General features: G+C 36.9%; 1 protein-coding gene across 4 annotated transcripts in view; it reads right to left on the bottom strand.

The window, feature by feature from the left end:
- Positions 1–13,044: 13,044 nt before the first annotated feature.
- The window catches only part of LOC135223772 (NACHT and WD repeat domain-containing protein 2-like), a 108,271-nt gene continuing 94,376 nt past the window's right edge, over positions 13,045–26,939 (bottom strand). For all 4 annotated transcript variants that reach the window (XM_064262543.1, XM_064262545.1, XM_064262546.1 and 1 more), the window contains exons 30-34: positions 25,219–25,380; positions 20,511–20,714; positions 20,086–20,285; positions 19,002–19,191; positions 13,045–14,678 (exon numbers count right to left, since the gene is read on the bottom strand). In XM_064262543.1, the coding sequence (XP_064118613.1) occupies positions 14,583–14,678; positions 19,002–19,191; positions 20,086–20,285; positions 20,511–20,714; positions 25,219–25,380 (852 nt within the window). In that variant the 3' untranslated portion in view covers positions 13,045–14,582. The remainder of the gene's footprint in view (positions 14,679–19,001; positions 19,192–20,085; positions 20,286–20,510; positions 20,715–25,218; positions 25,381–26,939) is intronic.

Below are 26,939 nucleotides of genomic sequence, written 5' to 3'. Positions count from 1 at the left end.
TTAAGTAGCACGGAACAAGCCACTATTCGAAAAATAGACAAGAATCTCTACAAATGTAACGCTGCTGAAGTAGCCATTACTTTTAACAATAATAACAATAATAATAATAAGTGGTATGGTTGTGTGCCAAAAAAAAAGCGTTGAAAAACTAAAAATTCACGGTACTCCGAGGCTATGAAGCAAGCCATGACCATGCGATGCAGACATAAAGACCACGCCTAATCCTGGCAAATAAAGAAAATCAAAAAACTATCATTGATATATATATATATATATATATATATATATATATATATATATATATATGTGTGTGTGTGTGTGTGTGTGTGTGTGTGTGTGTGTGTCATATACCACAAGGCAGATTAATCGAGGTCAAAAGCAGAGAAGATAATAGAAAAGTACCAAGATCTGAAGATGGACACAAGAATACCTTAGCAAGCCGAAGTGAAGGCAAAAAAAAAAAAAAAAAAAAAAAAACCCTGAACGCTCTCTGTTTAGCTTTATTCTTAAATAAATATTTTGGTTACTATAATAAAGTGTGGATTTGCGCTTTCAGTATTATTATAATTTCTGTTAACCTTCCCTAGTCGTTGGTATTTCCGAATCTTGATCCCTGTTGGTAACCTGCCTCCTGAGGATCTGGTCCCTACTATTCGAAATTAGAGCATTCTCCTTTCTAGGTGTTTGCTAGAGGTCCTCTGGGATTATTACCACTGTTCCCGAGATCGTAGGTAGTACTTCCACTTCAGCTTGCAGTATCCTCCTTTATTCCATCTCCAGATCTTGATACTTTTCTATCTAAACTTCTCTCTTTTTTTATTTTTATTTTATTTTAGTATCCGTGTTTCCATCTTCAGATCTTGGTACTTTTTTATATCTTCTCTGCTTTTGTCCTCCACACACACACACACACACACACACATATATATATATATATGTGTGTGTGTGTGTGTGTGTGTGTGTATAAAGTAACAAATATATTTATTTAAGAATGAGCGTTCTGGATTTTTTTTGCCTTCCTTTTCAGCTTGCTATGGTATCCTTGTGTCCATATGGCTTCAGATCTTGGTACTTTTCCATATTTTCTCTGCATTTGACCTCGATTCTTGTGCCCTGTGGCATAGGGCATATATATCAATGATAGTTTTTGAGTTTCTTTATTTGCTAGTATTAGGTGTGGTCTTTACGTGTGTATGACATGTCAAGGCTTATTATTATTATTATTATTATTATTATTATTATTATTATTATTATTATTATTATTATTATTATTATTTTATTATTGTATATATATATATATATATATATATATATATATATATATATATATATATATATATATGAGAGAGAGAGAGAGAGATAGACTTTTCCTCGCAGTTGGGTTAAAGAACGGGAAGGCAACAATGCTTCCAGAATGAAAGAATAAGTAAATATTCATTGTTTACCTGTCGTCATAACCACCTGAGAATTCCGGACCAATGGGGATTAGTCCTTGGACCCTTCGATCTCTCTGATTGGCTGCTCCTCCAGTAATCCTGGCACACGCTGTTTATCTCGTTGATTTTTTCTTTGTTCATTCTTTTTACGATGATTTGCCTGTCACTCTTGCCAGTTGACTGTCTTCGTTGTGTCTTGGTGAATGTTGTTTATCACCACATCGAATAAAAATTGAAATGACGTCATCGTTAGGTTGCAACTTCCGCGATAAGAGAGAGGAAGAAATTTGATTCATTTATGGTTATTTGTCGTCATAACATAGATGGCCACAGATTGATAATGTCATCATTTCCAGTGAGGATAGAACCCAAGCCTTTTTTCTCCCCCTGCGTCGGTTTTCCGCTTTTAATTCTTCTTCTTCTTCTTCGTTTTTTGCTTGTCTCTTCTTCTCCCAGTGTTTGGAAGGAGCGCTGTGTAGATAGATGCTGTTAGTTTTGGAATCACGCCAGATGTCACCAGAAGGTTAAGACAACAGCACCATCACTTTAGTGTTGATTCAATCACAAGAGAGGCAGAGATTAAAAAGAAAGAAAAAAGTAGGAAGGTAGGAAAAAAGGGCGAATCTTTGTTGCGATTTGAGAAGTTTGTTGTTACCTAAATTTCGCAAAAACATTTGGATGCTATGTGGACGTTATGCTTTCAAATGGGGCTGCTGCTCTTTCCTTCTACTCCGAGCTGTTTGTGACTTGCAGGTGTTTCATAGGTGGCAGACTCGTGTGAGAATGGGATCATATAAACTGACATTATCCATCTGCAAACATTCCACATCAGCCTATCTTAAGATAGGTACACTCATACAGAGTATGTCGGTAACTAAACCAGCCAAACAGAAGGCATTTACTCCCTTCTTATGTATGAAAGGCGCAGTTACCTTAGCCCAGCGTGACTCGCCTCTCTTGAAATTCCTCTCCCCTGAAGAATGTTTACTTAGGTTTCCAAACAGAATGACGAGGCAGATGTATTGTTTGGCGAGGAGCGCCTGTTTAGGCAAAAGTCCTGGGAAGGGCAGGTCGACGCATTTTGTCTCCCAAGTCCCTGTTTGAATTTCATCTACAATGATGAAACTCGGGGTGTTAAATGTTTTACCAGACTGTTCGGAACCTCCAAGAGAGAAATGAAGACAAAACTATTATTTGGCATCCTAGTACCTTCCTCCATCTTACATTCGCTGAAGAAGAGACCAGGTGTCGACCACCAACTTCGGCGAAAGGACACCGAAAGAAGAAGAAGAAGAAGAAGAAGAAGAAGAAGAAGAAGAGGGAATGAATGGGAGATGACCATAGGCGCGTGGTTAAAGCAGACAGCGGGGCACCAACGACCACGAAGGCGTCGACGCAGGCTTGGCTACCGACCGTTGGCGGCGGCCCACGCCGTCGGAAACCCCCCCAGCAGCACCAGCAGCAGCAGCAGAGGCAGCGGCAGCAGCAGCAACAACGGCAGACTGCCTGGCGCCAACAGGAGGGGACCTTGGTGGCGAAGTGGGGAACCGTCTGTGCCCTCTGTCTGGCAGACTAAAACGGGTGTGACATTCCCCATATGACATCCCCAAGTTTATCAACGAAAGGAAGAAGACAGCCCCCTGTCCGAAGCAAAAGACAGGATCAGAATGGTCTGTAGAAGCCAAACATGGATGGACTTGTATGTTTTTTTTCCTTTTTTTATGGATAAAATAATGGTTTCCACAATGAAAGCGTTTCTTCAGGAGCGTTTGCTAAGCCGCTTATTTCCATGGTTTCTAAAATATATACTTTTTTTTATTTTGCAAATGATATTTTGTCTAAAAATGTGCATTTAATCACCGATTCTGTACGTTAAAGGATTAGAAAGTTGCAAGAGAAATTATCTTTTTTTCAAACGCTGAGAATTTTTTTCTTTGTGGGGGTTGGGGTGCGGGGTATTGGTATGAAGAGCAAGAGACAATGAAACTAATAAAAAAAACAAGTTGCATCCATCAGTTGGGAAGCGACGTCATGAAAAACTTCTTATAGAATGATTAATTAACACTAAGCAAGTCAAATCCAGTTATGCATTCAGACATTCTAAGCCTTTTCACGTAGACCACAGGTCCAATCTAAGTAGTACAGGGGAAATAAATATTTCACAAGAATGGCTGGGTAATTAAATTATATATAATATTTTTATCTTCATATATTCTCCTCTGTTAATGATAGGAGGTCATTGAGCCTAATATATGTATATATATATATATTATATATATATATATATATCTATAATATATATATATTATATATAGAAGGACAGGGTGACAAGGAAATACCCGGTCATCAGTTGTATCTGGGTTGAACCGACTTTCTCGCTGTTTCTCCCTTCTTTCCGAATCACTCAGTCTTCAACTTTTTAGTCTAGCAGGTGCTTTTTTAAATTGCTTTCATTTTATGCATGTTTTTTTGTATATTTGTTGAGACTCTTGAATTCAAAGTTATTTTTCATGTAGTTTTAATTTGTGTTGTTTTCTTACCATTGATGATGTAACTGTGTTACGAAACGCGTCGGCAATAAATGTACTATCACCTGATGACCGGCTATCTCCTTGTCACCCTGTCCTTCCATATGCTGTGACCTGCTTTCCCCCACGTTTTCTGTCACATATATATACATATAATATAATAATATATATTATATTATTATATAATATACGTATATTATATAATAATATATAATATATATATCATATATATGGTAATATAATTATATGAATAAATATAAGAAATGTTCAAGAGTCCAAATATTGTTGAGGGTACGAATGAGAATAGTCGTAATTATCAAGTTGCTTGTGATTTTATATCAGTTATCATTGAAGAACTAAAGCAACGACTTGATGCAATGACACAGTAGGTGACGTGAAGAAAATAAAACTTTATTTCTGCATGACTAACAAACAAAATGAGAGGAGAGAGATCTGATAATGTCAGGAAAGGACAAATGGCAGAACTGGACAAAAGAAACCTTTGTCACTTCTGCAAATACCACATCTGGAGTGAGAGATGAGAGAGGAGATAAGGAACATACAGATGAAAGTTTGCGTACTTCGGTTTTTAAATGAAATTTCTTCCTCGTGTTTGACATCAGAGAAGTGTAGTTTGATATGACGCATGCGTACAACGTTACTGATAAACAAAGAAGTGATGACGCAGCTACTCTAGAGACAATGAGGTGACTAAGGTCACAACAGGGAAAATGGGAACAGTATAGATGGTGAAATTAAAAAAGAAACATCCCTTGTATCAGAGTCTGTTCGAGCCTTACTCGCTCACTGTATATATCTCCTCCATCTCTATGGAGTAACACTCACCCATACTGTGTCTCAACAAGTTGTAGACCACATTCACCAGATTTTGGCGGCAATCTGAAAATACTGACGAGTTTAGCTTCTGAAAGGTTCGAAAATGTTAAAGATTAAAGTTTATGAAGTTGCGTTTGAGATTAGGGTCATTGCTATTGTTGCAAGTAAGGATACAAGATTGTTATTGTATTATACAAGGTTCTGCAGCCCTGAAAGGAATCCAGTTCATTTGTAAGAGCAGTGAAAATAAAATTGTATGCACCACGGATATGAACAAATCACATTAGCAATGATCTAATTAAGCAAATAGCAGTGATATTAGTTCAGTTTCATCACTAAATTTTAAAATTCAAATTATCAAGAGAAAAGAAACAGAGTATACTGTATGGCTACACTCAAACCTGGGCGTCCTGAAAAAAAAAACTATTGGAGGGATATTTCCCCCGTAAATATGAAGATCGTATAGGTACTGTAGTTCAGAAGTTAAGCTAAAAAGAAGGACTTTGATGGTTACTTACCCTCCCCAACAAAGTCATCTGAGTTCTTAAGAATGAGAATCATCACAGACAAGTTGATTTGTGCAGTTTGAAAGTGGAGATAGTGGTCCAGAAGTTAACGCCCTGGAAACATGGCTTGTAGGATGCAGGAGGGAGGGCACGTTAGACGACTTAATTTGTTTGTATGGTGTTTTTACGTTGCATGGAACCAGTGGTTATTCAGCAACGGGACCACCGGCTTTAGGTGACCTCCGAACCACGTCGAGAGTGAACTTCTATCACCAGAAATACACATCTCTTACCCCTCAATGGAATGCCCGAAAATAGAACTCGCGGATATCGAGGTGTCACGCCAACACCATACCAACCACGCTACTGAGGAGCTGACTTAATTTGGAGGCACACCATTAGTAGTAATGCTTAATGAAATCGTAGTAGCAGTAATAGCTGAAATAAAAAAAAAAGTGCTAACCCTAATTTCAAAGATATAAGAATTTTGTACTTTGGGTTTTTAAATATATCTTTCAGTTTTCTATTTTATACTGTTGTCACCAGCAAGCACTAATCGCAATGAACTAACGTAATTCTGAGCTACATTAAGTTGATTTGTAAAGAGCATTGCTTGGGTGGTCAAAATTTATAAAACTAGAAACCTTCGTATATAACCTGCAATTGAATGCAACGTGTTGCGATTGGTGGAGTATCATAGTTTGGATATAAAATGAAAACTTTATTCCTACGGGCCTGTAACAGCCTATTAGGTTTGAAAAACTTCTCAGCAACTGTATAGAGAAAAGTCGTTAATGGTACCATAATTAAACAATATTCTTATTACAAAATGACTGATGCCTTCCATCAATCTTTCACCACTGTGAAATTATTTTCAACACTTAAAATCTTCTTGAATTTTATATCTCTTAACATTTGGTAGTTGGCATTAAATAAACAAACTTAACTTGTACATTTTTACATGAATTTTATGCATCTGTTCATGAACTCATTAACTGTTTTCAATTAAGATTAGTTTTCACTAGACATTAATTTTCAGGGGAGGGTTTTATGTGTGGGTAGGAGGGGGGGCACGGGAGGGCCCCAGGTTGTTGGATAAAAGAGAGAGGCTTGGCTTAAATAAACTTGAGCTCAACAGGGTTGCGCTAAGGTTATAAGTCAAACTGGCCCAATGAACTTCTTAAGCATTTATACTATTGTAATACCTTGGTTTGCCCGTAGAGCCTTGAAAGGAAATATTTTAAAGGCGTGCCAATAAGAAACACAGGTAAAACATTAGAATAATATCCGGAATTAAAGTGACCTGGAATAAAGAAATTCTCTCTCTCTCTCTCTCTCTGATTAAGCCAAATTTCATTTGCCCTCATATATCGCATTGTGAACGTGCTACCATTTACAAAAATCGAATCAGCCCTCAAGAAGTAGTCTTCATATCAGACACCTCCAGGGAGGCGTAAATGATTTCTTTAATATGGTTTCATTCCCAGGATGAATCCCAGACGCATCGAAAACTTAATAAATTATCATTATATACATAATTTTTCAGCGAAAAAATGATCAAAGATTGATCCTTAGCTTGCATGAATGAACAAGATTTATCTCCTCCACCGGTTCGCCTTCCCTACTCTTGTTTCTGTCATATTGGGAAGAAGAAGAAGAAGAAGAAGAAGAAGAAGAAGAAGAAGAGACTGTGGAGAGAAAGGGAGTAAGAATGGAAGGGCAAAGAGAAACGCGTGTATATTATCCATGATACGGAACACTGGACCCGAGAAGAATCATGCCACTTTTACTAAGCACCTCTCAGATTCGTCCCTTTCAGTTGAGATGGCAAAGAAAATTATGCAACATTTCGTGGCGAGAGTCACTGTGCTATCAAGATCTTCCCATATAATAATTATGCGCAACCAAAAGTGTTCAATTGGATACTGACAGGATTCCCTCGCAAGCCTCGCCACCTGGAGTCACCAGACCTGCGCAGGACAGACGCCCTTCCGACCAATCTTTCAGAGGCAGTCGCCGAGTTCAAGAGAAGGGCTTTCCGGCCGATCTGAATGGGTATAGCCGCGGCGACGTTGATCAGTTGTGTGAACGCAGTGTTCATTTAGAAGGTTGAGAACACGAGATGCGGTCACCTTCCTAGTTGTGGTCGTCCCCGTGCTGACCTTGGTGTCTTGTGCGCACTCAGGGGTCCCTCAGGAGACCTCCTTCGGGGACGCCGATCACCTCCTCCTCCTCCCTCTACACCCAGAGCTGTCGATTCCTCTCCCTCAGAAGCCTCTCGAAGACCCTGGGCCTCTACCCACACGACGGATGACGGCAGCGCCTCCTCCTCCTCCTCCTCCACCACCTTCCTCCTTCTCCTCCTCCTCGCCCTCCCATTCGCCCTTTCCCCTGCCAACCACAAAACTCCCCGTCTTCATTATCAGCCGCCCCTCCCGATGATATCCAAATCCCTACTGGACCCTAAGACTGTAGTATACATCATGGGATAGGTTTCTTTGATGCGATTCGATGGCTCCTAACTTTGTAGGTCACGTGGATGTCCTCTCTCCTCACGGTCGCTTCGTTCCCTCGTCGCCCTCTCGCCGCTGCCTGTGGCCTCCTGCGTCATCATTCGTTCCATTATCATCTTCATCATCATCATCATTGCGTCCAGCGACGCGTGACTCAAAGGGCCTCAGTGAAAATGCGGCGCTTACGACTTTTCGTTATCATAATTACTCCATTTTCCGTCGCTCCTTCTTCATCCAGATTTAGCTCCCTTTGTTGTTACTGCTACTACAAAAATTCCTCCAACCATTTTGCTTTTTCGATCTATAAAACTTTCTGAAGGTCTCTTTCTTCCATTCTTAAATCTTTATATTAGTATGATTTTTGTTACTGTCATTCCCGCCTTGAATGTCCTTTGTGATCTCTTTACATAACCTAAACTTTCATAATTGAGTTTAGGTTATGTAACCTAAACTTTCATAAAAGAATAATGGGAGAAAATTCTTTTCTCCCATTATTCTTTTAAATTCTTTTTCTACCACTATACTTCTTTGCAGTTTGAAATTATTTTTCATGTTCTCTATACGCTTTGAATTACAGTTCTCTCTCTCTCTCTCTCTCTCTCTCAAGGGCACTCTAATAATTCCCCCCATTCTTTGCTGTTTTCATTCTCCCTCTGTTCTTTGAAATTCCTTTTCACGTTCTCTATAAACTTTGAATTACAGTTCTCTCTCTCTCTCTCTCTCAGGGGCACTCTAATAATTCCATCTACTCTTTGGATTCTCATTCTCACCCCGTTCGTTGAAATTCGTTTTCACGTTCTTTTTACTCTTTGAATTACACGTCTCTCTCTCTCTCTCTCTCTCAGGGGCACTCTATTAATTCCATCCAAAATAACCTTGCAGCAGCTTCGGCATCCGACGTCCCTCACCCCTGTCTAGTCACTTCTAGTACGAAAACCTCTCAACTACATTCACTCCTCCTTCTTACCCTTCTAGCCTTCCTTGAACGCCCATCCATACTCACTCACCTCCCCCCTTCCCCACGCCCTCTTTCTCCCTTCTTCTTCTTCGTTCTCGAAAAGATTTTGATTATGCCCGTTACCCTTCTCTTTCGTCCTCCTTTTTCTTTTCTTGTAACTTTCTCCTCTCTCTCTCTCAACATCAATATTTTCTTTTCGGTTCTCTCTCTTTTTCTCGCACACCACAATTTTGTTAAATGTTTCATTTTCAACTATCATTTTTAAGTTTCCTCTAATTCTTCTCACTTCTACTATTGTTTTCCGATATTCTCTTGACTCCTTTTTTTTCGTTTTCTGTTTCCTTCTTCAACGTCCTTTCTCTCATTCCCCAACCTTGCTTTCCATCTTTTCAATCTCCTCATTTTTTCCACTCCTACGTTATCTTTCCAAATTTTTACTTTTGCCCCCATAAGTTCAAACGATCTCTCTTTGACCCCTTGAGCACCTACTTTTACCCCGGAAAGTTCAATCGATCTCCTTTTGACCCCCCGAGCACTCACTTTTGCCCCGAAAATTTCAGTCGATACCGACTAGTATAAAATCTCTTTTGGACCCACTGAGCACTTTCAAAACCCTTCGGTTTCCAAACTTACCAATCGAGCAACACTGTTTCCTGATTGTCTTTCAATTTTCATTGCATCGTTTCGATCCCCCCTACCCTTGTTTACCTTACCCTTTGTCTAAGGTAAACAAACAACCACGTGTCTCGCCTCGTACAAAGGAATCTTTGTTTACATCTGGGTCTTGTCACTCTACGTCCTGTGGGGAAGCGCTCCGCTAAACATCTCGTCAGCCGTGGGAACAGTTGTGACCTCTTGCTTCCAAGATGGGCAAAGTCACCTCAAACTCTTGTATGCGAGGTCAGGGTGGAGTATTCGCTTGGGTGGGTAGATCATAAACATGTGAAATATACTAGCTTGATTAGGTTTTTATTTTCGTTTTCTTATTGGCGCTCATTATTTTGCTTATGCTTGTTCAAAAACTGCTATGCATTTCATTTGAGAAGTAATGTTACGTTTTCCATTTCATGTCTTGAAAGTTACAGTGATTACATTTCATGGCAAAACAAGATATACTCACTAATTCATTAACTTTCAGTCGTTTATTTAAAATGGCCACTGCCTATTTCTGAGGTTCTTAAAATAATAATAATAACAATAAATAAATAAAATGTAGTGAAAATCTATGTATCCAGTCATAAGTAACTTTTCGAGAAAAAAAATCTTTACAAAATTATTCACAAAATTAATACACACATCAGGAATAACTCGTTCACTACGAAGATTTACGAACCTCATTGAAACCCACTGCCAGTCTTACGAGACTCCACCCATAATTCGGTCAGTTATGACCAAACAATTGGATAGGCCAGGTCAAGGTCTAGACCTTGGGCCAGTGATGTATTTGCGGGAAAAGATATCGCTAAATCAAAGGCTTTCCTTTATAATGCAGGAGAGAGAGAGAGAGAGAGAGAGAGAGAGAGAGAGAGAGAGAGAGAGAGAGAGAGAAATTTTTTTTTTAGATATTTAGCCACATTTGCTCTGAAGAAATCAAGTTGATATTTTATTCAATATCTAAGGAGAAATATACAGCTAGCGATTTTTACATTACCGTTTTATCAGTGTCTTATCGATGATTATAAACTAGCTACACGTCACAAACTATCAGTTTGTTTGTAAGGTGTTTTTACGTTGCATGGAACCAGTGGTTATTCAGCAACAGGACCAACGGCTTTACGTGACTTCCGAACCACGTCGAGAGTGAACTTCTATCACCAGAAATAAACATCTCTCACACACAAACTATCAGACTCCGCTCACTGACAAATTACGATACAGTGACAAGACAACAATTTACGGTCGTCGTTAAGATCAGTGCATATCAGTGGCATTTCATGTTCAGTGCCATCACGGAACCGCAGATATGTCATGTGCAGTGAAACCCCTTTTAGAAATATCGCTTATAGCCGTCTGATTTCGTCTTATCCATTTGCTTCGGTGATTCTTGTAAATAACTGAATTAGATACCGTAAAATAACGTTGGTAGTTTATATGCTTGCACAGTAGTAGTAGTAGTAGTAGTAGTAGGGTGTGTGTGCTTTCATGTTTTGAATTCATATCTCGACTACCCAATCGATAGTCTACGATAATTATACTCCAATTAGACTGTCACTTATTACATATTCCTGAAAAATTAACTCTATTCTGACTGCTTTTAAGCCTAGTTGCTTGCGCATGCGCAGTAAGTCTACTGTAGTAGCCTCTGAAACTATATCTAAACGCGCAATACTTATTCCACGTACTTTTTAATGGCAATTTGTTCATAACGCTGCACTGACCGTAGTGGAATAGCTTAGTGAATCACCCTCTTTGAAGCATTTTGAATAGTTAATTCACTGTTTTTATCTTTTCTTTATTATCTTCATTATTTTTCTCCTTTTGCGTAGATTTCTCACTCGCTAGCACCTTTCCTTGGGTAATCATGGGTCTATAAATCATTAGTATTTGACGCTCGATGGTCGCATATTATTATTAATTATTATTATTATTATTATCACTATCATAATTATTATTCCGGCAGGCGCGTTCTTTCTCTTTTTATTATGCAATTATTGCTTTGTTGGTGTTTCTTTATATAACTTTTACTATATATATATATATATATATATATATATATATATATATATATATATATATATATTTTTTTTTGCTTTTCATTTCCTTATCAATGTCGTTGTTCTTGTGGTTAACATGATCGAAGTTACTGCCAACATGGAGATACAATATTAGCATTGAAGAATCACTTCCTCAAAGATTTCGCAATTTCCACTGCGCATGCGCTGGAAGCAACTGGCATTGAAGCAACCCCATTGCGTCATCATCATGTTTGACAGCCACGTTCGTCACAACTTTGAATTTCGCTAGAAAAAAGAAAGGAAAACAAAAAGTAACGGAAGGATTATGCAAGACGATGTTTATGCCTGCAAAAGTCTCGAATCCCTCTTTCCGCGGAACTAGATTACACCGGGACTAGAATGATGCAAGACGGCACACATCTTTCTTCACGCGTCTTATCCTATCTCCCTGCTCTCCCTGGGGGATGGTGGGAGAGGGGTGGGGGAGGGGGAGGGTATTTGGCAACGAATAGACCAGACGGGGGGAGGGGGAACTTGGTGGGATTATACTCTCTCTGGTGGGAGAGAGGGAGAGTCTTTGTTGCTCCATGGCATTGCATAGTTTAGGTCATGTGCAAAATACATATTTTTCTTTTTTTCCGGCCTTCTTTCTTTTTTTATTTCTTTCAAGTATTTAAAAAGTTATTTCATTCGCTAAGTAATAAGGTGCTACCCTCAGTGACCTCTTCCTAGCATAGTATCTATACGAAAATCGTAGCAACTCATTTATCGCCATATGAAGACGAACAACCAAAATGGTACTACACGTAAAGTTTATCACCAGGTCCAAAAATACGGAGCCGAATTTGAGACGGAAGAAGATATATATATATATATATATATATATATATATATAATATATATATATATATATATATATATAATCATTGCGTCACAGAATAAATTCTCACTTAGAACCTGACATTCGAAAGATGGAAGTATCCTCAGAGTTTTTGTCATTCCTGCCATGAGCATGGAGCTGGTCACGTTGCCTTCTACGTAACATTTCTTATTCTCGTTCAACATTTGTTTATCTATTGTAATATCGCATGTTTATGGTTTATCAGCAGATTCTTCCATCAACAGTGTAGTGGGATGCATATCTATCACTTGTCATCTTATACTTACCCAGGTAAAAATTGTAAAAGTAAATAACGATATCATTGCTTCAACAGCCTGGCGATAACCGAGCCTTTTGAAGCGATCTATATCGCAAAACTAGAGAGAAGAAAAAAAGTTATGATACCAGTCTGAATTTTGTTCTCACTCTCTCTCTCTCATCTGTTTGCGTTTCAGTTTCTTTTATTGATGGCATTTAAATGTAAACAGCTGGCGACACTAAAATTCGAAAGGAAAAGGAAAATTTTCTTATAATTCAGTATATCTTTTATTCATCATGGTACCATGATGTGGAAATAATACTGTATGCGAATTATCTATATATATATATATATATATGTATAAAATTGATATATATAACATATACATATACATATATATATATATATTTATATATATATATATATATATATATATATATAATACTTAAGGGATAATTTCTGATAGAAAAATATTTGTGTACAGCAGAAGAATATATATCATATATTTTGAGTCAAATATATAGTTTTTCATTCAGTGATTATCATTTGGCTTTGAGCTAACTATGACGCTCTCTTTGTAGTCGTCAAATGTCTAAGGCTATACCATTACGTACATTTAATACATCAAGCAAGAAAACCTATTAGTAACATTATTTAGTTTAGCATAATGTTTGGAAAAGCAAAATTTAAAGTCTGAAACGGATTGACTACAGTTAACATTTACACTCTTTGGAAATTGAAAACTGAATCTTAACAAGGAAAAACGTCTAGATTATCAAAGAAATAATCTATCAAAAAGATGCCACCAGGTAACTAATAAGTGCAAAATTCAATTCTGCTTTTGTGTTGACATTTCCAAATACACGCCAGACATAATGATCTTGTGTTCTAACTAAATACGTAGCGAATATGGAAGTTGATCGTTATAGTAATAAGTAGTTAATCTATCACATCTTGTCAGGAAGATAGCTAAGACACACACTTGTATTATCAGGCGCAGCTAATGACAGTCTATGACACCTCAGAATGGTCAAAGAATGAATAAAAGTCTTCCAAACCAGTTAGTATATGTAGCAGTCACAAAAATCTTTGTGCCTCAAAAATAACAAGAAATTGTCGGAGTCATTCGACCGAACGGTCATAATTAGTTTATCTCACTGCAGGCTTTTTCACTTAGAAATTAGTACAGGTGAAGAGAGAACAACTCACGCCATTGGCAAAACGCAAGTTAATACAAATGTCAGTATTATCACAAGGAAGGCCACGAAACTAAACTACCCCAATAAATTAAGACGAATGGGCTTATCTAACACGTTTTTTTAACGTAACAGGTTGAATGAAAAATCATAATTGTGTCTTTTGAGATACAATTCGATAAATATGTAGGTTGCGTTTACCTTGGTTGTAGGCTTCAAGTTAGCTTAGGCAGACAACAGGTTCTGTATATTTAGCCATTGACACTTCTGCAGACCTCTGATTTCTGACATTTTAATCACATATGGATTCCTGACGTACAATGATATTATGCTATACATTTACCCAAACCTGGCGACATGCGATGGCACCTCGTGGTTCACTAGTAAGAGGGGGACAAAACCTTTATCTTAACATAGACCAGTTTTTGGAGAAATCGCACTTTCTTTTCACGTTCATACTTCTCTAAGACAAGCCGCCAGTTTGGAAACGGTCCACGCATCTGTTCCACAACTTTCCCTTCATTAATCACTGGTAGACAACGTCAATTAATAGCGTTAATTAATAGTAAGTATATAAGTAAATAAATAAACAAATAAATAAATAAAACTATAGCCTCATTGAATCAGGGATCATACCTTTCTTTATTACGTGCACGTAATACCACGCATCACCTCAAGATACCGTTCACTGTCCTCAATCAAAGACATCATTTTACCAGATGCGTTCCTCTTCTTCTTCTTCTTCTTCTTCTTCTTCTTCTTCTTCTTCTTCTTCTTCTTCTTCTTCTGGCTCTTCACGACCCGCTGTCATGCAGTCGGTTGGTGAGCATAATCATGTTCACAGCCTTCTTGAAACTCATGCCCTGCTTGACCTCCTCCTCCTTGTATTTCTGCAGGTACACGGATTCAGATGACATGATAGGACTGAATGCGAACGAGGAAACGTAAAAGATGCGAAAGATACATTACAAGTGAAAGTCAAGGAGGTCGTTTGAAAGGATAAGAGGGCGGTCCCAGGTGACCGGAAGTCAGAATTCCGTTGTGGAAATGGGTGGCCCGAAGGGGAGAGAGATTAAGTGACGAAATCTAAAAAATAGATAGATAAATAAAAATTGAGTACACATGCACACATTGACAACATCTACGCTGGATACTTGCATCTCGTACGAAGTAGAAAGAACGCATACAGGTTAATGTATGCCTGTGTTGATATAATTACAATATGTACACGTCTCCATGCATACGTCAAGAGACAGCCTCTTAACACCAGCTGAACACAATAGCATAGCCCTGAGTGTGTTAAGATAACGTGTGCAGCCTTAATAATATGGCGTGACATGTGAACCGCTTTGTCTCTGATGTGTAGTGTAGACTGGGCGAACCAATATATGTATATGTTTGTAGTGTTATTTACAACTGTAAAACCATCGCGTGCTTCTCCAATAGAATCTAATATTGTGTGTATGTGTGTACCTTTGGACTACACACACAAACACACACACACACTGAGGTATAAAATAAAACGGAACGTGATACACAACATATGGTCATTCGTTCACACCTTTCGTATCCCTTTAGAGTTAAAATTCGGTTTTAGTTTGTTTACAGCTGATAAACCTATTGGATAGGAGCGAACAGGTTTGCCCTTACGAAGGGCAGGGTCAGAGGGTGGGCACGGAAGCCGGGAATAGCTGGCATGGCACGACAAGAAAATTCTTAAATCAAAGAAATCAAAGAAACAAGGCCAGGTTCAAGACTACTGACATGTTTTAAAACAATTTCAATTCACAAATAAACATTGTTAACGATGATAAAGAAATAGAAAAATCTCTTTGATATATCCACATATATTTTGGGTGTGGGCATGGGATAACAGAATAAAAAAAAATAGACAATCACTCCATTTACCATTTTACTTATACGGTCATTAACTCAGGCACTCTTCCTAATTCCCTATTTCTTTTGTGTTCATGGGTATTCCGTTTTCCCCATCTTCAACCTCTGGCCACAATTTATTCACTTTTCCCATCTATACGCTGCTCTCACTTATTTCATAGTGCAGTTGATCATCCTGATCACATTCTCAGTAACATGAAGAATCCTTTTTCTGCATTGGACATTTGTCCATATTCCTTTTCTCTTCAACAATCTCCAGCTACTCTTCTTGCCCTCACTTTCATCAACTTCCTCTTCCGTCCACTTTCATTCGACATGTCAGCCCTATTAGCTATTGTATCGCCATTTTCTCATACGCAACTAAAATTCTGGATATAAATTATTGTTTTGAACCGACTTATTTCTCGCACATTTGCGAGAACTCTCTCTCCAGACCCCAAACTACCAAAGTACACCATCTCTTTCAAGTCCTATCAATTAACTAATTTATTATAATATTTTTAAAAATAAGTGAGATCTTTTGTTTCTGTAGCTCCTTTTACCTTCTCTTACTTACTAATGAACACCATATTCTTTGGAAGCTTGAGTTTCAAGTCAGTGGCCTCTGTGAGTTCATCTTCTGAATAATAATAATAATAACAATTCAGGTGGAGAAATTGAGTGATGGAGAGTTCTTTTGAGGTTTGCTAATAATTATCTGTATCTAAACCTCATCCAAAACAAGACGGTCATCACCTTCACCACAGGGAAAACATGAAAAGAACACGTACTTTGAATCTGACAATTCCTGTGAAGAAAAAAACTGCATCAGACAATAACCTGAAAACTGAGATGGTGACAAACCTGCACAATAGAATATGAAACTCAACTAAAAAATGAGAAAAATCTACTCTACTTAAGAAGATATGTACAGACGTATTGAATATTTGGAGTACACTCAGCCTAATATGTTCCAATCTGAATTTCCAGTCTTAGAATCTTTGACGAATCGTAACTATAGAAAAAATGTTGCTCGTCAAAACACCAAACTAAAAGAATCTTTAAAAATGTCAAACAAGGAGCACGTCTCTTGTTTGAAAAAAAAAAATCATGTATTTACAGACAAGCATAATATAAGAAAAAGTTTTGAAAATCAACTCATTGTCATAAATCACTTTGGACGGCTTTCATAAACAATAGGCCTCCTTTGCCTTGGCAAAGCCGACCCCAGTATATTCTAAGTGAGAACCAACGTGATATTCTCATCTACAGGCGGTGATCGGTTGTTCTAATTGAGAAACAATACATCGACGTCTTTTGTTTTTCTCATCCTCCTTGTCAAACTGGTTGCTAAGACCAGGAGGAAAAGTGAATGAAGATCTAAACGCTACCTGACACAAATCAAGAGGTCATAGGTTCTGTGTCATAAAATAAGACTATCGGCAATCAACGTCTAGTGAGAGAGGAAAACTGAATGAACTTACGTGCATATCCTGTCAGGGGAGAAATCTGTTAGCGTGGTATAATTATGACTTGTCCTTAAAGTTAGAAAAATTACGTGTTTAAATGTTGCTTGAATTTAAAACAAGAGGTGTAACAAATTAAAAATTAAGACTAGAGTTTCAATGTGCAACTTAATGGATGATTAAGTGACAAGATGCCACAAATGTTTCACTAGCTGGAAAAAATAAACTGTCCCTGGAACTGACGAAAGCCTCCTAGTGATAAAATCCGGTGTTTAACGTTCAAAAGAATCACGAAATTCGGTTGATAAATCTAAAGTTTTTTTCTGTGGGGCCTGTTGGGTGTCAGATACTCTCTCTCTCTCTCTCTCTCTCTCTCTCTCTCTCTCTCTCTCTCTCTCTCTCTCATTTTCTTTTGACACCTACAATACAGAAACACCCCTTACCGGACATTTTCAAAAGGTGGTTGGAGTGCTTTCCCTAATGGACTGAACAAGTCTTGTGCCCTAAAGTGAAGGCAATGCGTTAATGGAAAATAGTTTCAGCACAAATCTAATAATGACATTGGGTTAGAAACTGCATGTAAATATCAATTATTAATAACTATATATTCTAGGAATGCTCACCTAAAACAAAGCAAAGAAAGCCCCCTTAATCCATTAAGAGTAAGGTTCATTTTCATTCTATATAATTGAAAACGATCAATATATTTCCACGTAAACAAATAAACTGGTAAACAGAATTTTCCATTAATAGTAAGAGGTCTGAAGATGGATTTTATGATAACACCTAACAACGGGCACTATTTTTAAACGCGTATATGCGAGACCAAGAATGAGCATGTTCTTTAAAATCATAATAAATAAGGCCATTTTACACTGGGTGGCAGCAGGTTTTAAGAGCAATTCTAACTATATATCAAGATTCCCTACATCAAAAAACAAAAAAGGGTCCTATTTATCCTCAGTAACGCGAGTGTTAGAAATTGATTTGAAACAAAGCAGGAAGCCAAACAATGTACATACGTTTAAAAACTATATGGGATCATGGATTGTAAAAAAAAAAAAATATGAGATATCAGACAAGATAGATGGATTGGGTGTTGATGATGAAGGAGAAATACAAAACTGACATGGAAAATAATGAAAAGATATGGAACCAACTCATTCTTAAGTATTTGACAGGTGAATAATGACAAAAGGACAGATGTACTATATTAGGCAAAACTGACAAGATATCATATAAGAAATTTATTTCCGTGGACAAAGCCGCTAAAGAGTAGAGAAAAAACTGAATAATGGCAATGAAAAAAAAAAATATAAATCTAGACAGACCTGACGGATGATATCAACAGAAAGCTGACTGAGACTGACTGTCAAAAGATAGTAATGAAAAAGGATTGACTTTGGACAAAGGATATTTACGATAACGAAGAAACTTTATGCATACAAACAAAACTGAATAACGCTTATGAAGAATAACTATTCCACAAAAAAAGGATAAAGCACAATTCTATATACATGTATTCTGTACAACAGAATAGAAAGCCTACCGGAAAGAGTCGGAAGGGAATAATAAAGAAAAATATACATTTCGACTAAACAAAAAAATTAGAAATACAAGCTTTCCTTACACACAGATGACTTTGGATAGTGAAGTAACCCTTTACATTTAGATTATGCTAAATAATTACTAAAAGTACAATTTTACAAAAATAACAATTACGATTAACGAAAAAGGTAAAAATTAAACAAAACTGACAAACGATTATAAATGAAAATGCAGAAGTGAACAACAGAAAAATATGACAAGAAACAATGACATATTATGATATATATGACCAGAAAGATGAACTGTCATAGGATACATCCTAACCTGTGGATTCCTGGAGGGAAGTTCCTTCAGGTACTCCTTGATTCCGGAGCGCGTAGGATCTGCTACGGTTAGGGAAGAAAGGCATCCGTCTACCGTTCCAAGGACAATAGTACGCCCGTCATCGCTGCAAGCAATGGCAGTCAGCTCTGCTTGCACGCGGTAATTAGCGATCATCTTCCCGTCCGCCAGTCTGCCGATGTCACGAAAATATTTGAAGTCATTGTAGCTACCTTCTCTCTCTCTCTCTCTCTCTCTCTCTCTCAGTCTATATGTTTGCATGTTTCTCTCTCTCTTTTGCTTATTGTATTTCATTCCCATCCTTTCTTTCTCTCTCTTTCTCTTTCGCTCAGTCTATATGTTTGTATGCTTCTTTCTTTCTTTTACTTATTGTATTCAATTCCCATCCTCTCTCTCTCTCTCTCTCTCTCTCTCTCTCTCTCTCTCTCTCTCTCTCTCTCAGTTTATAAGTTTGTATGCTTCTCCTTTTTTTTTGTTTATTGTATTCCATTGCCATCCTCTCTCTCTCTCTCTCTCTCTCTCTCTTCTCTCTCTCTCTCTCAGACTATATGTCTGTATGCTTCTTTCCCTCTTTTGCTTATTGTATTCCATTCCCAACCCCCCACCCCCTTCTCTCTCTCTCTCTCTCTCTCTCTCTCTTTCGCTCAGTCTATGTTTGTATGCTTCTCTCTCTTTTGCTTATTGTATTCCATTCCCATCCTCTCTCTCTCTCTCTTCATCTCTCTTGTCTCTCATATCCTCTCTCCTTCTTCTATCTCTCTCTCTCTCTCTTCCTCTCTCAACTTCTAAAACCCAAAGCAAACTTAGGCAAATTTAGTTTTGGATGGACCAGGCCATATTTTCCCTTTTTGGGATCGCCTCTCTTTAACAAATAATCAATAATATGAAAGAGGATTTTTACGCTCTTTTCACTAAGAACTTGTTAGCAAATCAAATAAATAGTAAATGACCCTTGATAGGTTCAAACCGTTAAAAAAGTAGAGTAACCTATGCAACTTTACTCCCTACCACCGATATAACCTTGAGCATACCAATAACTCAACGACCAAATAAAGGTTCCTCGCACCTGAAGACCCTAATGGTTTTCCTCCCGCCGTGGTAATAAAGCACGTATTCATCCGTTCTGGTGAACCCGCAGATGACCGAGAAGACGCCCTCTGCCACCCTCGGGATGAGAGTTCTGACCGAAGTCCCATGGCGAAGTTCCAACAGCTCGAGACCACCTCGGGCTGGGGCGTAAAGACCGTACCGACCATCCTTAGATACCTGTTCAGAAATGACAGCCTGTTAAATCGGTCATTCTTACAATTCAGAATTCAAAGTTCACTAAGAATTGGTCGTCCTTGGACAATTTATAAAAAAATATAAGGGGCTTAGTTTTCTTTAAATTTGTGTTTATATGTCTTTTAAATAAGTCTTTAATTGCTTAATGAAACTGGCTTGTTACTATCTGTCGATCTATAAAACAATAAAAAATATATATCAATTTACCTTTCCTCCCCATTTGGCAATTGATCGGACAAATTTCTTGGTCTTGATGTCGATAATATTTCCTTTGTCTGGATCGATAAGAGCAACTTGCGTCGGTTTGTTTGGCAGGGGCACTACCATGTGCCACTCCTTGTAACCCGGGTACTTCAGGGGTATCTTATGAACTAGCGTGCCCGTCTTGGCATGGTATATTATCAAAGTGTCCTGCAAGAAATCAAGAAAGTCAAATACTCATAGAATTGTCCACCCAGAGAAAGTATACAAGAATGGGGAGTTTTGTGCATAAATGAGAAGTAGAAAGATTGTTTTCCTATTTATATTTATTTATTGATCTAAGCCCGAAAATTTTCAATTAAATGTTTATTTCCATTGTGAGAATGGTCTTTTTTTTTTTTAAACACTTAAGTTATAACTCTCCTTAATAAGACATGACCTAATTGTAAAGGGGTATGCATTAAACAATAAGGACATCATTCAGCGGACAGTCGCATTATGTTCATTGTCTGAGTAGTTTTATTCTTCTAAACTTAATTTTGAAATTCCTTAATAGACAGAATGATTACTATATGAGTGAGTTATGTCCTGTAAGAACGGAAGTGTACATAGCCTATATGTAGCTATGTGCTGTATGCTATAAACATCACACCATAGATACAATATGAGTCAGCATTCCACATCCCGTCTATACTTTGATTTCCTATCAATTTTACTATTACTTATATTACCATACAATTCTTGCTTTTTGTAGTAATAATTCGTAAACTAGTTGAGTTCTTGCTAATGCTAAGCCGACTTCGACAAAAACGCAGGGAAGACGGCAAAAAGATTAGATATCCATTAAATGACGACCGACCATTTTCTATAGCGGGGGAATTTACGTTTTCTCTTTTACAGTTTTGCTATAACTCGCATATTATAAGCATATTAGCATTTTCTGTAAAACTTTTAACTTCATTGTTTTGATGTTCACCGTACTTAGATTTGCCGTAATTTTTGAGGACAGAAAATGATCGTGTTACACGTAAAGTACAGACGGCCAACAAAGAAGAATTGGCGTAGTTTCTTAATTCATTGTTCGTTATGGAAATATTGCCATATGCAGGTGCCAGAATATTTACTTAACAATAAATCAACAAATTTCCTTTCAAAGGTGCTATACATGAAATAAATGACATTAGAACTGAGTAGACTTATTCAAACGTATTAAAGATAATTATTCTGCAAAGTAAGGAAAATATACCGATGGGTCCACGATTTCTAATTTTATTTTCAACACTAGCTTCGTGACAGCATTCCTAAGATTTTGAAGTTGGCCGCTCGAGTCTTGACTCAACATATCGTACTGCACTGTTGTCATTTCGTCTCCTACAGCCGATAATAATACATCAAGGCGTTAACATTCTTTGAAAACGATATTTAGTTAAACTAATTTTGTCCTTTGACCAATAAAATAATTTGCATGACACGTTTAGTGGGCCTAAATTGGACTTATGATTTTCCCACATGATAAACCTAGGTCTATTTCAGCAGCATACTCTCTCGGATACGTAATATTAATGAATATTTAAATCGACAATATATATATATATATATATATATATATATAATATATATATTAATGCTTTATTTGACTATTCCCGTTATTCTTGTTTTATAGCCGTGTTCACCTTTCTTCTTATCCTTTTAATAATGCTTAACATAAATAACTCAGACCTAGCTATTCAAAGTCAAAAAGCAATCATAAAAAAATCAAACGAATATAATTCAGTCTTATTATCGAATTCCTTGCATATCATCCTGTTTCATTTGGACACCTTGGAAAGCTGTGGGAGTCAAAAACTGACGAACACATTAAGAAAGGCTTACTTTCCTAAAGCTTTCCTACGATGATCTTTCTGTAGCTATTAATTTCTTTTATTTTAAATAGAAATTAATTCAAATTAGTTTACATGTATAAACTACTAGACCTACTAACATAAGCATATTATAAGTAGCTGAAAGGATAACAAATAGGAAAGGTGAGGTTCTCGTTTAAGTCTATTTCATGTTTTTTTTTTTTTCCCCCCAAGAAAAAACCTTCTGCTTTAATCAAGGGTTGCTCTTTGACGGCTACAGGGTGTAACGAGTGTATGCACATATTTTTGTGGAATGAAAGATAAAGTTTCTTTGAACAGAAAATATTTTATAAACATGTATTTTAAGGCGTCCGTTGTCGGTGCGGGGACTTTTAAAATAACCGTTTATCATTAGTGATGGTTTCACAAGGTGGAGTTCGCAGTGAGAAGTCGGATCAGTGTTCTAGTCGCCTGAGATGTAGAAGAGAGCGGAGGTGGCGTATAGGAGTGATGGAAGGATTAGGCCGATGTTAATAAAGTATCTCCCAATAAAATGTATTCTTTAGGTTTTGAAGAAAAAAAAATGCATGCATCATTGAAACCGTTTTCCCTCCCTATCCGTGGTATTCACTGGCCACGATAAAAAAAACAAAACAAAAAGAGTAAGCCTAACTGAATCTCTCATCCATCAAAAGATAAGTTTGCTTATTCATTAGACAACTATTAAAGACTTCAAGTGTAGATTTAAAAATCTCTTTCCTCTCCATCTAAAGTATCATCAGACACCAGTCATAAGCGTAGAGCTAGTTATGATTCCTGGTTCAGCAATGTCGTGACGAGGCACTAGAATTCAAAGTTCACAAATGAATGTTGCTCAGCAACATTTTCACTACTGTATTGTCTTGCTCTCAGTGGTGCTTTATTCATCTATGTATGATTCTCTCCGGTTTATTAAGCTTTCTTGATATCTCTCCAACAGAAACTTGCACCGAATGCAGTGCAATAATTCTCTCGCTCATCGAATGATGTTTCTTTAAACCGATAAATGACACATTGACATTAGATACCCGTGCACATAACATCAGCAATAGAGAGGTCGCCTGGTTCACATTGTTAAGATATCGTTTTTTTTTTCTTTTTTTTTTTAAATTTGATAGCATTTTGTGAGATTCCAATTGTTTTCTGTAAAATTTAACAAATGGAATAGTTCAACTACCTTTCAACTTAATATTGAAATGATCATTTAAGGACTATGTTTATGTGGATACTACTAGGTGATGAAGGTGCCTCCTATTATTTGGTAATGTATATCATATGGTTGTGATATGACGTTTTTATCACTTCGTTTCGTTCACGTCAATTTTGCTATATGCGGAAAATAGTTTTACACAATAACATAACATAATGTTCTAAAAAGATATCAGTGACTGTTTTTTTAAAGTCATTACACATGATTTCTTCCATCTTTGAAAAGAAAAATAGATAAATAAGGCATGAATCGTGCGTCAGGCAGGGTGAACGAAAAAATATGAACTCTGCCACGAGTTTTTGGCCGACAGTACAACTACCAAACAAAACTGCTAGCAGTCAGAAACAATACCTTCTCTCTCCTTCGCTTTATTGGTTGCGAAGATTTAAGGCTAAATTGATTCTGGTAAAGAAAACAATCTAATATTTTTAACACATCTGATATCCCTTACCATCTCTGGTTTAATAATTAAGCTTAGGGCCTCAGAGAAGAGGGGCCATTGAAAAGTTTACTTCAGCGCCAGATTTACTGTGGACCATGGTGCAACTAGCAGCTGCACTAATATATATATATATATATATATATATATATATATATATGTATATGTATGTATATATGTATGTATGTATGCATGTATGTATGTATACGTATACACAAATATCACACACGAATATTAATACTAAAAAATATTATCAATAATATTAGAGTAATAAAGAGATTAATAAATTGGGAATGCAACAACTTCGCTTTAGAACGTGATCAGTACGACGGACATTACTCGTCAAGCGTCACAAGCGAGACGGCGTCACGTATTAGCCTTTGGGGGGGGGGGGGGGGGGGTAGGGTGGGAGAAAGGGGGTACCATAACCTTTCAAGTGCTTAGGGCTTCTAAAGGTCTTATGCCGGCCCTGTTTCACATGCTTCGGGAAGAACGGCACCTCCCTTGATGGTCATGATTATCATCGACGACTGAGCCCATAAAATATACAGGAAAAGGGGCTAATTTCAAGATTTTTGCATTTATATCACTAAAAGATGACAAAAAAAAAAATAAAAAAATAAAAACATTGTAACTACTGGTGCAATGTGAACACTTGGCTGATATTATTTATCATTGCATTATTAATATATATATATATATATATATATATATATATATATATATATATATATAGTATATATATGGATAACGGATACACATACATTTATCGATATTTCAGTCATAAAAGCATACTCCCAACAATCATTCTAATCAGAAAATCATAAATTTTCAAGTTATAAAGCCACTTTAACTCTGTCAACAAATATCTCGCTCTTCTGTGGAGTTACTCCCAAAAACACACACTTGTGCTCAGATACGAGTAAATAGCTATACACACTCGCGCACAGGTGTTTCAGCTGTAGTACCTAAAAGGTGATTTACTTGTTACTCAGGCGATATACGTATACATTTTACGCATTTGTGGTGGGAATGTATACGAAGCATACGCTTTTGCAGCGAAAAACGTTCACGTCTACAAGCACGCAAGCCATACTGAAGACATAGACTCATACTCGGTACGCTGGCAAAATACTACCATTTATAGACGTACATCATATTTACCATACCATTTCCCATTCCCACCTTGATTCCCTCAGCTGCTGGGATGACCAGGAAGAGTCCATCAGCCGAGACCGCTATGTTCCTGAAGGACCGGATGGGATAGTCGAATTCATACACCTTGGCACCGTCTGGTATGGAACGCGTCACCAGTACACATGACAGCTCACCTGTGCTCAAAGCCACCTGTGCTCGAAGAGGAATTTGTCAGTATTGTTTCATTTTGATATTTCTTTCATTATCAGTCATATATATGCGTGTGTGGGTATATACATATGTGTGAGTGTATGAATGCCTTTGACTGTAATCTAGCAGTATACGGTGGAAGACAAAAAGACCCATAAAAACACTAAGCACACTTTGCAACCATACAGGGTGTCCATAAGGTCCCAGTACCATTACAGGTATTTATTGCTCAGAATGGTACTGGGACTTTATGGACACCCTGTATACGTCGCAGGTGACAAGAGTATTTCATATATATATACTATATATATATCGTGACGAAGTGCCAAGTATCTGGTTAATACACTTACCATTCATTAACTGATACCTCACAAAAGTCAGACACCTGAACCCTCATCACAGGTATTAAACGACTGAATACTCTAAAGGCAACAGTGATCCCTTAACAACTTACCAGTATTGCAGAAAATCAGACTAAGTTCATCAAAACAGGTGTGAGGTAATCTTGTTATTAAATTAATCAAAGGGCATCACTCCATCAACAACTTTAAAAGTCTAAGTATTTCCCTGATTTCAGAAGTCTAAGTACTTCCCTGGTTCTAAGTCACTTCAAGTAAATTGAGGGAACGCAGATCAATTACCACTCTCTGTTTCTACCTATCATCAATATAATCAAATGCAAATATACTGGTTAGAAAATAAAAACACTTATAAAAATTTTAAATACAAAAATTTATTATTAAACTCAAAATTTATAGGCTAAGTGAAATTCACAATATCAGGGAAAATTACTGTTACTTGAAAACAAAGTAAAGTTTAATTAATTCTTGAATCAAATTAAGTACAATTAAATCAAAATTAATTTATCACAAAATTCAAGAAAATTAATTCAATCAAAACTCAAAAGTGTTAGGCAATAATTGAAAATTAGAAATTAATTCACAAGTGCTAAACAATAATAAAACTTGAAAAGAATTCTAAGTAAATGCAAATTAATTCACAACTGTTAAATTTAATTAAATGTGCAATGATCAAGCAATGAAAATAACTAAGTCAATTAAATTGTGAATGCAAATGAAAATATAAAATAAAAGGCACACTTCAATAAGAAAATGAACAAATGCACAAAAATGAAAAAAACACAAAACACAAAAATTTGCAATGTGTAAAAGTGTAAATCTTTTCACTCAAAACATTGTAACTATTAGTTTTTACCAAACCACTGTTCCTATCAGTTATTAGTTGCAACTAATAAAAATATAACACACTTTAACTTTTTGGTATACCAATTTCTTTCTTTCTTGCTGCAAAACCAGGCGCCGTTACGCAACAATGTTTGTTCAGATTCCACAAAAAATCAGTAAATAACACTAAACAAACTCTAAGAAATATCAAATCTGAAATTTACAAATACGAGTAACCATTCAATGAGTACGCAATCGCTACGTTACTTTAAAAGTCAAAAGTGCTATGCGATGGAGAGAGAGAGAGAGAGAGAGAGAGAGAGAGAGAGAGAGAGAGAGAGAGAGAGATGTGAACGCCTCGAGTATCTAAGATCT

The sequence above is a fragment of the Macrobrachium nipponense genome, chromosome 10, assembly GCF_015104395.2.
Source record: "Macrobrachium nipponense isolate FS-2020 chromosome 10, ASM1510439v2, whole genome shotgun sequence".
Taxonomy (NCBI): Eukaryota; Metazoa; Arthropoda; class Malacostraca; order Decapoda; family Palaemonidae; genus Macrobrachium; species Macrobrachium nipponense.
The sequence above is the reverse complement of the archived record's forward strand: the minus strand, read 5'-3'. Positions and strand labels throughout refer to the sequence as shown.